Raw genomic sequence first — 13,367 nt, 5'->3', positions numbered from 1 at the left:
CGCTGTTTTCAAGAATACTGTCATGTGTCAAAACATTTGATTCACGGGCATCATACTGTACATGAGAGTGTCATCTGTCCTTCTGTATCTGATTCATGCGTGTGAGTGTCGACACAGCTGCATGTTAGTGCACATATTCTCTAAAGTGAACCATGACTCATATAAATCTCCAGAGAGGACCTGATTGAGACACTACAGCTCCTTACTCTGAATCTTCTGTCCACCATGATGCAGGTTTGAATATTTGAGACAGTTTTCTCCATGAGGAGAATTCAGACGTCATGACTGTCAGTGCAAACACACACAGCTGCTCCTCTGCAGTCCCTGAGCAATATGACAGATTTCTCCAGCGTTTCTTGGCTCAGTTTGAGCAAACATATATACACACACACTGTTAAAATATCCTGAATAAAATAGAAGTACTGGCAGAAAATGATCAGTACATTTTACTTTGTTTTACGGACATTTCCGTTTATGCCAAAATGCTAAATGTGCAAAAGGTAAAACAACTGTCAAAATGAATATTTTGGGTTCCTCACCACCGTTTGCATACTGTTTTGCCTGGCCGGGGGGGCTGCTTTAGAATTCATACTTTTATTCAATGTGTCTCATGTACAGCTATATAAATAAAATTGAGTTGAGTTGAGTTGAGAATATGGAAAATTCCTTCATATTAAAACAGTATGTTGTTTTGTGATTATTTTTAATGCACACACACACACACTGTGTTTGACTGCACATTTCTTACACACTTACTTGTTTTCTTCCACACACCCTGTTCATGAGATCAGAATCTTCTCATGAATTCTTGTGTGTTTAATATATTGTGTTAGGGTTAGAGTGTGTGTGTGTGTGTGTGTGTGTGTGTATATGTGCGTACGTGTCACCCCAGATTTCCTGAGATCATTCCTGCAGCAATTGCGTTGTGTGATTGTGTGATCTTGCCTTGTGTCTCTGTCTGGAAGCGTTCTGGAGCCTCTTGTAGTTCTGATCCAGTAAGAGACGCTGTCGGCGAAGTGCTGTGATTGGCTGAATGATCATGACATGCCCAAGCAAAGCTGCAGTTCAGTCACAAAGAGCTGAAGACATGAGAGAAGAAAAAGCTCTTCAAACAATATATGAGAGAAGAACACATCTTTAAATGATACTGAACAACTTCTCCTTATATAAAATATAAGTGTATCAAACATGTGTCATTTATATATAAAAGAAATGGATAGAATACACTTCGCCTGTAGTTTATGATTCTTGTTTCTAAGTTTTCCTTTACGATAATTAGTATGAACACCTAAAGAACAGACTTTTTGTGAAGGTCGAGTGTTCATTTTAACATCAAAATAATAAGGAAATCTCAATGCTACTGTTTTTTGTGACCTGCAAACATCATTCAAATATATCACAAATACAAGCGATTTTTTATCTGTGTTGATAAAAGGTTCATGTTTGAGTCCTGCGTGGCAGATCTTTTATCCTAGTGTCTTTAGTTCAACATTTGTTTGTTTGACATCTAATAAACTGAGCCGACGGATGGGTTTATTTCAGCACAACTTTAGACCCAGAGCTCAAGTTTTCTTGTTTATAGTCGGGTTCTCATCAACATTTGATCTACTGAAGCCTCCAGACTTCCAGAGTTCTTGGGTTAAAACAGACGTGGTTTACAGACTCACACGGGCACCAGAAGAAACAGATCCTGGATCAGACTCCACTGGTAGCCACATACTGGCCATCTTGTTTTTTTTCCAGTGAGCCGCGCCTAAACATGGGCTGAAGAGTGAACAAACGGAGGGAACATAAAACACAAGTGCAAACGGACGGAACAGACTCTTCACTCTTGGTCCAGTCCAGTCCAGCTCATTCCAGAGGAACATTCTGCTTCAGTGAAACATGTTTAAAAGAGATTCCTTTCTTCATCTGACCCTTCATGTAATATTCATGTGATATCATGACAGTTTTCTGCTTAGTGAACACACATAATACAAGTGCACTCATTAGTTTACACGTGATGTGTGGTGTATGTTGGAGATGTTCTCACTGATGTTAACGTGTCTTCTCCCTATATTCATTATTTATTTCATCATAAAGACTCTTGTTAATGTCACTGAACATTGAAAAAATAACCTGCTGTTCTCTAGTAAAACACTTGACAGCCTATAAACAAAACAGAGCTGAAGAGATATTCAACAAATGAAGACTTGTTTTGAGATAATATGATTTTAAGAACACAATCTTTGCTAAACTCGTTGTTGGTCTGTGTGTTTAAGTGAACTGAGAACAGATTTGTTGAGTATCAAGAGGCAGCTGATGTTTTCTGCTTCTCATTAGTGCAGAGAGAACGTCTGAATCCATGAATGTGTTTTTATTTTTCATGAGAACATTTATCACTACAGACGATGACGTCTCTGTCTCTCTCTCTCACTCGGCCTCACGAGAGAAGATCTTCACAATCCAGAAGTGAGGTGAAAGCACATCTGTCCAAACAACTCCTCCAGAGGAGAACCTGAAAGAAACGCACAACTCAACAATGTTTCTTTATGTCTTGCTTTTCCCTAGAGATCTAAAGAGAGAGAGAGAAAAATGGAGAGATAATGAGAAATTGGCGGCGGTGGATGAGAAGCCCTGCCTCATGTTTGGCTGTCATACAGGGAGTGATGGGAAATCCTGAACGGTCAGCGGGTCAGGAAACGGTCTCTCTGAATCTCTTCATTGTCTTTTTATTAACACCTTTTTTCATTCTCCACTCTGAGTTAGTCGCCTTTATTTCATGGCTATTTTTCAATGCATTTACAGACAATCCAGTTATGAGGTCAATCCTGAATCATTTTAGATTAGATTCAACTTTATTGTCATTACACATATACAAGTACAGTGTAACGAAATGTAGTTTAGGTCTAACCAGAAGTCCAATTAACAAGTGCAGGATATACAGTGTGAATAAATACAGAATACAATATTAGGAAAATACTATACAATGGCCATGTACTATGAAAATACTTTACAGAAGGAATGTTCTATGGCAATATGACAGTCGGTATGAACTATGAACAATATATACAGAGGCTATATTTCAATGATGAGGTCATTTCAATGATGAATAGTATAAACATACAGATCGACAGATATGAATGGATGCACACTGTCAAGCCTCATTTAGAGAAAACAAGCAGTGCTGTGGTGGTCATGTGGAAGTTGATTAAGTTTGTGAGGAAGTTTCAGTCCCGCCTCCAGTTCTATTATTATTATTAGTCATGAGCCAAAGAGACGAGCGCCCGCCTTTCAACATCAGCGAATCAGGGCGGTCCACTGGGGTTCCTCATGAATATTTATAAGCCACGCCGCAACCATAGTAGGAAATGCCGGCTGAAGTTTGGACGGCTTTCTTTCAGGTCGTTTGTGGAGTGCAGGGTTCCTCACCATGCTCGGCTACTCAACCTGTTGACTGAAGGACAAACTTACAGAAGTCAACAAAACCTGCTGATCTAAAGGCTCACATGCGCAGAAACGCGCAGTGACGGCGCGCGCGCATTGGATTAAACGTTTTTCTTTCCTTGTTCTTGATGAATAAGGATCCAACGGGAAGCATGTAAGGATGCAAACCTTAAAGAAACTCCACGTAAACTGCAGTATAGTGCAGGGGGTGCTATGAGTGTCCAGAGCTGTGCGGTGATATATGGCAAATTACGCATGGCGCGTGCTGGAGAGTCTTCATGTTCAGGTGTCTTTATTGATCACCAGAGATCCACTGACCTCCTCTCTTGATGTGACATGCTCGAGAATCTCTTCTACCCGCGGTGAAATAACGTGAACGCGTGTTTTATAGATGAAACTCCGTGCGCAATGAACGCGCTGCTCGTGCTGTGCGCGCTCATGGGCTGCTGGAGATGCGCACTGAGCAACAGATACTGTCGCGATCTGATGATTGACAGCTGTCACTGCACCTCCGAGAGATCAAAGGGATTTGATAGACAGAGTTTGCGCATCAAGGTAGTGTGTGACGATGCGGACCTGGTGGAAACCATGCCGCCCAGCTCTTTACCCAACAGCACGGTGTCACTGTGAGTAACTTCATCATACAGTATCTGTGTTTACCTAACTGTGCCCTTAAGAACATTTACCGTCCTTTGTATGATAGTAAACCTGTAGGTTGTTTGGTCTGTTATCATTTGTTAAACTGTAGCAAAGTCTCACAGGTGACTGGAGCAGCAAATATGAATTGAGATGAATGTAGTTCTCATGGCGTGGGTCCCTTTGAGAACTTCTGATGTTAATCCCAGAAGTACACTGACGGTTTATAGTGAGCATGATATTGTACAGTGAGCTTTATTGTAAATGAACAAGAATGCTTTTACTGTTTGGACAGCTGTGACATCATTCTGACGCAGGCAAGATTTCAGGTTCTAGATGTTTCACAACAGAAAGTCGAACTGTATACTTCAGAGTACAGAGATGTTGTTGTGTTTATGACCTCAGGGACACACATGTGCTGATCATGCTCTTAAAGGAGTAGTTCACTTTCAAAAGAAATGTTGATGATTATTTACTCGCCCTCATGTCATCCAACATGTGTATGTGTTTGTTTCTTTAGTGGAAAAGAAATGAAAGTTTTTGATGAAAACATTGAAGGATTTTTCTCCATATAGTGACTTCAATGGACTCCAAACTCTTAAAAGTCAAAATGATTCAGTGCAGCTTTAAACCACACCAGACCATGAATAAAGATCTTATCTAGAGAAACCATCATTTGCTAAAAAATAAAACTGTATTTGCTTTATAAACACAAATGCTGGTCTTACTCTGTTCTGCGATGTGCGTTCATGACGTCATGTAAAACGTTACGTTGAAAACTTGCACGTTCAACTTATAAACACTGACTTTGTACTCCCGTCTACATCAAGCGTGACATTTTCAACATAATTACATATTACGTGAAGTCATGAACGCGCATCACAGAACAGAGCAATGCCAGCATTTGTGTTTATAAAACATATACAGTTTCATTTTTTTGAAGATGACTGAAAGGAATTTCTTTTCTAATGGAAAATTAAAATGTTGATTGACAGGAAAGTGATGGAGTAATTCTGTGAAGCTTAGTTTAGTTTAGTCAAGCATGCGTGTGTGTGTTTAAAAGGTTAGTCCTGCATGTGTTTGTTTAAGTTCTGGTCGGTCAGGAAATCTTTTCCCACTTTAGGAAGCGTCACATTTATAATTCCGGCGTAACTTCCTCCGGCACACTTTTGTTTCTGAGCACTGAATAAATAAAGAGCCGGTGGAGGGGAAAACATTCACATCTAATGATGTTCACCATTCTGTCATAACTCTGAAAACATTATTCTGCCATCATCACTCCATTAAACATCTTCAGCACAATCTCATCTTTAATTCATTCATTAGTGGAATGACAAGAAGCCTAAAGGTTTTCTCTTTTAGATGATGAACAATATTTTATAATCATGCTCTATTTGTGCTTTTAAGATAATCTGTTTTAAACTAAGTTTGCATGCATTATAGATTATATATTTCTCCTGTAGAGTCAGATCTGTAAGTCTTAACTCTTGATGTAAGTATGAGAATTGTCGACATCATTTAGTCAACATTATGTCATTTCATACATTTCTGAGATGTTTGGCAGCTTTTCATACATGCATGTGAAATGTACTGACCAGCACAACAAAGAAACAAACATTAATAATAATTCTTAACAGCATCCTAAGCAATAAAAATATCAAGTCAAAACTGTCACTTTAAAACCTCAGGATGAGATTTCTTGAGGACGTTATTATAAATTGTACATGCGCGCACACACACATACACACACACACGCACACATGGAAACACACGCACGCACACACACAATCTCTAACAAAGATTGACATTCGCACATGCACTAGCAGACCTCATTACACTTCTATGGATCTGCATGTGTTTAACTGATGAAGTGAAGATGACGTTATTGTTACTGTTTATTGTTCAAAGCCAAAGTTTATGAATACATGTGAGAGGGGCACCGACCAATCACAACAGACTGAGAAGCTGAAGCTCGCTGATATGGTATGAGTGGGACATCTTCACACACACACTAACCGGGGAACCAATCACGACAGACCTGGTCAGCTTTACCAATCAAAATGTCTCAGAAGGACGGACTTTATATAGACCAGAAGAAATCCAGTTGTTTTGTTAGATGTGGGACAGTGGTGAACAACAGACTCGAAATATGTGAAATCTATAGCGTTTTTCCATTGTTAAACACCCAAAAACATCATCTGAGCTTCAAAAACAGCCAGAGAACGTCACCTTTAACTCTGTGTGACCCCACAGCAGACAGACCTCTGAAGAGCTGAGGATGTGCTGGAAGAGTCTGAGCGCTGTTGATGGAGATTAATGCTCCTGTCGCACTGACCCAAGTTCATCTATGACATTTTATCATCTGATTCAAGAAGTGATGTAAATGAGGTCACAGTTCAAACACACCCACAAATAATTGCTAAGCATCCTCTACATGTACTTAAGAGTGTGTGTTTGTGTCTTCAGTTGTTTAACTGCATGTGTGTGTCTGAATGTTTCAGAGCTCCTGAAATACAAACACAAACTCCATCGTGTCCCGCGTGTCCCAAGGTCAACGTTCGTGGATGTGAAATATGTTATTTTGGTTAGATGTTCCCGGTAACCTGATATTTTAGAAAAACACACGGCCGGAGGGTTTCAGCAGTGCAGGGTAGAAATCTTTTGGGATGTTTGTAATAGTTCAGATTGTGATCTTTAGCCCGCTTGCTTCCTGTGATTGGTGCCTGCGGAACGCTGAAACTCAGCTTATTTTATTCTGTCGCTCATATAATAATAGAGTTGAGGTGCGGCGGAGCTCCGGGACGGACATCCAGCAGCTGTTGGGTGGAGTTTAGTGTGTGTGTGTGAATCATGTAAAAACACAGAATCTCTCATTCAGCTGTCAACACATGACAAACACACATATGAAGCGCTCAGAACCTGAACACAGAAAGATCTGATCCACATCATGTGCTGCTAAAGGAGCTGCTCCACTATCTGCTTCTCTGATTTATTGTGTAGTGTTCAAACAGAAGTGAGCAGTGTTGATCCACACACAAAGCACACACACATGCATGCACAAGCTAGCATACACATGCTTACACACACACACACACACACACACACACACACCCATGCACACGCATGTGTCTGTTGATGTGTGTGTTGAGCCTTTTGCTCCAGGAGCAATCACACTCAAAGACTGCAATGACATAAAGCATTTGCTCTCTCTCTCTCTAGTAACTGTATGAGATTATTCTTACATATCTCTCTCTCGCTTTCTCTCTCTCTCACACACACTATCTCTCTCTATCCCTATCCCTCACTCACTCACTCACTCTTTCTCTAACTCTCTCGCAATCTCTCTCTCTCTCTCTCTCTTTCTCTAACTCTCTCTCTCTCTCTCTCTCTCTCTCTCTCTCTCTCTTACTCTCTCTCTCTCTCTCTCTCTCTCTCTCTCTCTCTCTCTCTTTCTCTCTCTCTTTCTCTAACTCTTTCTCTCTCTCTCTTTCTCTCTCTCTTTCTCTAACTCTCTCTCTCTCTCTCTCTCTTTCTCTCTCTCTTTCTCTAACTCTCTCTCTCTCTCTCTCTCTCTTTCTCTAACTCTCTCAGGACATTATTGATATTGTAAATAGAGAGTTGGAAGGACATTAGATTTTCGTCATGCACTGTTTACATTCTGTACAATTATGTTTTTCTAGCTGTTTCCTGGACGTTAGACAGATGTCTGTATAAGGCACGAGGAGGTGATCGACCTCACGCTTCACACAACGAGACACAAAACTACACAAACAATCTCCCAGTTACTGTCACACTTACAGTGCACGTGTATAGAGGATGAATGCAGCACAGAGCTGTACCTACAGAGTAAAATCATTAACATTTCTATGGTTATTTCCCCCCCCCAAAAAAGTATATTAAAATCATCTTTATTATTTCAAAAGAACAAGGAAGACGAGACGTCAGCCCTCATAACCAAGTGCAATGTTTTTTAAGGGCTCTGTTCCCAGAGAAAGTGTTGTTGTTACAAACCACCAGGAGATTTACGGCACGCGTTGCGTCATATAAATCTTCCTCTTTTCTGTTTGTGTGAGTTTGTGTAAATCCTAAAAATGTCCAGAGCAGATCTGTATTTATGGGTTTGTGTTTGTTTTCTCTCCTCAGAATCCTGAGCAACAATAAGATCTCAGTGGTGAGAAATCACTCGTTCAGCGGCCTAAGAGCTCTGGAGAAACTGTGAGTATCACCCTCATCATCATCATCATCATCATCATTGACTCACAGTGTTTGGCTCCTGCTGATGTGCATTTATCAATAAAACACACAGAGAATCAACATCAATGAGAAAAAAAGTTATTTCAAATCATATCTGCTTCTAGTATCAGGACATGATTAGAGCCTCTACTTTAGAGGTTTGTGTTTCACTGTCTCCAGTTATTTATTCTGGACATCAGTGAGATTACACGGAGAGCAAATGGAAACGTCTCCATGTGTGTGACATCATCATGCAGCGAGACGTGTTCACCTCAGATAATCTCTCACACTCATGTTGACACAAACCTGTTGGATTTTCAGACTTGAACATTATGTTCCTTGTCTTCTGAAATCTGAGGGGTGACAGAAGTGTGTTGTTGTGTGAGGAGAGAGTGTGAGATGTGTTTAGAAAGTCTCCTCTGTGACCTGTGATGGATTCTGTGTCGTCACCCTTTAAATCAAACTCTTATCTTCTCAGCAGATGTTCAGATGCTGCTGATGTTTGTCTCTCAGATGAAATCATGTGAAGGGCATGACCTGTTAATGTCATCCACTCTCATCTGCTTCTTTTACAAAGTACCATCAGGGTTTTACCACAGAGTAATCCCCATCAAGCATAGTTAAAGCAATATTTGCATCATCACATGTGTTACCTCAAGCATGTTGACAATCTAGATGAATTCTTCATGTCAATGACGTAATGATTTTCAGGGGATCTGTCATCAGTCGAGCAGTTTGCTCTTCTTGACTCGCTGTGTCCTCATTCACCTACGTATACTCTGCCTTTAAAGTTTGAACTGCTTTCTCATGTAGAAGTATATTTAGTGCGCAGTAAAACGGCACTCAATGGGACATACTGACACGAAACAGAAGTGGCCGTTGTTGCCTGCTGTCATAAACATCAAAATACATCTGCATTTAAGTATTTAATCATTCATTATTCCTTCTGTAATGTTTTCTGTATACTTACATTTATTTATTAATTAAGCAAAGCATCTTTTATCACATTGTATTAATGCAGTGCAGCGTCACTATACTTTCAGTTCTTGGTAATATCAGCCGTTAATGTTCCTGTGGGATTTTCACGGGAAGCAGTAGACCACCAGGGTACTTTGAGAATACTCATTTCAGCATACTATGATTTGGGACGTACCGATTCAATTTTCAAATTCTATTAAGGATCGGATCGGCAGCTACTGTCACAGGAGGCAAACAGGAAGAGGAAGTAGACAGACATGATGTCACTGCGGATACAAAGCCGACCTTTCACACTTCTGTGTTTTCCTGTCTGATACGCAGAGTTGTGTTTGAGTTTATTTCTGAATAGCATCATTGTGTTTTTCTTTCACCGTTAGATGACAAGAAACTCAGCAGGATGTGTTGCCGTCAGTCACAATTCTGTTTAAACATCATCATTTGTGTTTATTGTTTGGAATAAATGACAGATGTGTTTTGTAATACGGTCATAATGTCTCTGATGAAATTCCCAATGGGTTTTATTACAGTAACAGTGTAGAGAGTACAGCAGCTTTGGAGGGGGTCAGTTGACTACCCTTCACCACTCTGTATGGGACTGTATCAAAACCGTGTGGAATTTGTGGTTACTGTGTTTTTACTATAGTAATCATGTTTTGTTTAGGTTTTATTTGTGGTAATGTAGGAAGCTGTAGATCAAATGAACTCGGCGCATGTTTCATTCTCAACATGAGCTGCTGTTTTATTGAGTTCATCGTGCGTTACACACCGCTGGATGATCACTAATGACTGAACATCAGCTCTGCTCTCCATCACTCTGAGTGCGTTTACATGCGCAAAATAAACAGATATCTATCAAAAATCTGCTAAAAAACAAACTGTTTTCATGTGTTTACATGAATGGTAATAAACCAGCTACGCAAAAAAAAACGTGTTACATGGATTTCTCGTGTGCAGTGAGGTCACGGTGGAGAGCCTGTTTAGTCATTAAAAATGAAGCATGAAAACGGTCAAAAGCTGTATTTTTATATCCCTTCTCATGTCTGCCGTACCTGCGTATGCAACAATTGTTCTTCATTTTGATGTTTCTACATCAACTGCATGATTCCAGAGTGGACTTTTATACAATATTTTACTGTTACTTTGGTTTGGGACTTTTACAACTGCACTTTCAGACATGTGCACATGAACAAAACTGAGAGAAAACTGGTAAAGGCGTTTACGTGCAGAAATCTGAGTAATGGGCAAAAAACCGCTTCTGCCCATTGGTTTTTGCTTAAAGCGTTTATGAGCTTTCCCCGATAAAAGAAAACCGTTTAATGCGTTTACATGAGACTGTGCATGTGCACACTGATTCACAGACTGTTGATTTTGTTCATGTAACAGTAACACTCCATTAATAATCTTCCTCCCAACACAGCAGACACACATGTCAACACATTTTTCTCTTCGAGTCTGACATACATCGAGTCATTAGTGTACGAGGCATAGCGCCCCCTGCGGGTCAGGATGACTGAACATGAACTAAGAATTTGATCGACGGTGGGTTGTGAGATATAAACTGTGATTGTATAGTTTGTACGCAGTTACGTTTTAGTCTGACATCAAGATTTCAAACAATTTGTGGTTGTGAAATTTTACAGCATTCATCGACTGACACGACAGACTGTGTGTGTGTGTGTGTGTGTCACTCATGATTCTTCACATTTTGCTAATAAGTGAATACTGAATAAACTTTATTTTGATGAACTGAAGCTGTGAAAAATGTTGTCACAAGTCTGAAAAAGCTTAAGATTGTACCGTCTGTCCTTACAGTCTGTAAAGTTTTATTAAAGATGAGAAGAGATTTTAGATGTGAGGGAAGCGGTCATGATGCTAAACTACAAAAACATTATATTTTGGAGACAAACACCCAGAGGATCTGCTCCTATAGTTGTGATCATATAGAATTTACTGTTATAGAACTAATAGTAGAATACATACTTGTAAGTGCCTTCAGGGTTTTCACTGGGACTTATGGGAAGTTTGTGGTATTTTTTCTCCAAAATGATTCTCAAGAATTGTGTTAATGTCTTCACAGCAGATAAACACAAGAATTGAGTTTAAAAATATGTTAGGGAGTCTTGTAGAGTTTGTTGTGTTCTGAGGATCGGCAGCTCTTCTGTCACTCCCCTCAGACGCAGGAAACTCTGACAAACAATTTCAGGAAGTTTGGTTTGGCTTCAGAGGAGTCACTTGTGATATAATGTTGTGTATTTTTAGTGTGTTTGGTCTTGCAGTGCGACCGAGAGGCTATTCAGAGATTTCTGTGTATGGCCAGCGTATTTCTGTGTCAACTTCACATGAACTTATAGAATAAATACCTGAAGTACACCGGGCTGTGTGAAATCATCCGATGAAGAGTTATATTATACAATAATAAATCCGTTGTATTAAATTTGTGTAACAATGTAATTGTTGTCAAACAAAAACTCTGTGTGTCACTGATGTCTCATTTTCTTCTCTTTGTGTCTCTGTAGAGATCTCAGCAGTAATCTCATCAGCAGGATCGCCTCCGCTGCCTTTCACGGCCTGACTGCTCTTAAGAGACTGTAAGTAGGATTGAAACACCACCGGCCTGTTTACTGAGATGTGTTTCTAAAACAACTGTAAACAATTGAAAGGTTGTATATTTGACTTTTTGTTTTCATGACATTGAGAATTTGTTTCCATTACTAACACTCTTTAAGATCAGAGCTGAAGCACAACTCCAGTTTAATTCTGACTCTGACATGCAGTGAAATCACACAAGCTGATCGTACCACAGCACACACACACACACACACATAGACACACAAGCACGCACACACAAATGCATGCACACACTCAGTCACAAAGACACACACGTGCACACACACATGGTTGTTCCAGCAGAAACAGGAGCTGTGTGGTTAGTTTAATGTTCCTGTGATTGGAGGATTTGTGCGTCTGTTTGTGGTTGTGTGTACCAGTTAAGAGCCGTTGTTGGGTTTAATTTGAGTGTGTGGTTCCAGTCGCTCCGCTGGGCTATTTAAGAGCTCTGAACCCTTCATTACACAACTGAAGACTGAATCACTCAACCACAGCTGAAACACACACACACAGACACACAAACAGAGAGACACAGACACACACACAGACACACACAGACCCTCACACACACAGAGACACACACACACACAAAGCCACAAAGACACACACACAGAGACACACACACAGAGAAACACAGACACACACAAAGACACAGAGACACACACACAAAGACACACACACTCACAGACACACACATGTCTGGTTGATATCTCTGTAGGACAGTCCATAGGCGTAATGATTTTTATACTGTAAATCGTGTGTATTTCATCCCCTAAACCTAAAGATCATAGAAAACTTTTTGCATTTTTGGATGTTTTAAACATATTGTTCAAAAATCTTTTTTGCTTTTGGTGACCTCAATTTTGGTCCCCACGGTGTCACGAGTCCCAATGTGTGGTGTGTATTCAGATTTGGGTCCCCACTGGGATATAAAAACAAGACCACTCACACAACTGCAGAACACATGACTTGTTACACATATGCACACACAGCACACGCAGACAGAAGATGAATGATCTGTGTGTTATTGATTGTGAGGTGTGTCCGGTCAGGTCGTGTGGTGGTTGTGGGTTTGATCTAAAGGTCATTAGTGACTCACTTACATTCACATTCAGAACATCCAGAACTTTCTCTCTGCACTCAGACGTGTTTCCATCCCAGCGGGAAATCCTGTTTCTCAGAGATTTGTCTAGGATTGCTCAGGAGATCTGAGGCTTCATTTAAACAAATCATTTTGTGTTCAATTGTTGTCTCTTTCCAGGAAAGATGTGTGTTTCTGGGGTCTGTCACTGGTGCAGTGGTCACGAACGCTGATATGAAATATTTATAATATAATATATTATAATATATATATTATATTATAATAATCACACAGATTATTCTGATGTCTCTGTGTTTGTGACAGCTGACATGAAACTTCACTGATTCACATTGATACAAAACATTCACTGATGTCAGCTTATTCATGTCAATTGTGTGTGTGTCTC

The 13,367-nt window shown here is 40.0% G+C and overlaps 1 protein-coding gene across 1 annotated transcript in view; it reads left to right on the top strand.

The window, feature by feature from the left end:
* The first annotated feature begins 3,404 nt into the window (after positions 1-3,404).
* The window catches only part of LOC130432117 (adhesion G protein-coupled receptor A3), a 64,131-nt gene continuing 54,168 nt past the window's right edge, over positions 3,405-13,367 (top strand). The window contains exons 1-3 of the mRNA XM_056761361.1: positions 3,405-4,052; positions 8,206-8,277; positions 11,790-11,861. Coding sequence (XP_056617339.1) covers positions 3,835-4,052; positions 8,206-8,277; positions 11,790-11,861 — 362 coding nt within the window. The 5' untranslated portion in view covers positions 3,405-3,834. The remainder of the gene's footprint in view (positions 4,053-8,205; positions 8,278-11,789; positions 11,862-13,367) is intronic.

This window comes from Triplophysa dalaica, chromosome 11 (assembly GCF_015846415.1).
Source record: "Triplophysa dalaica isolate WHDGS20190420 chromosome 11, ASM1584641v1, whole genome shotgun sequence".
NCBI lineage: Eukaryota > Metazoa > Chordata > Actinopteri > Cypriniformes > Nemacheilidae > Triplophysa > Triplophysa dalaica.
This window is presented reverse-complemented; position numbering and strand designations above follow the sequence as displayed.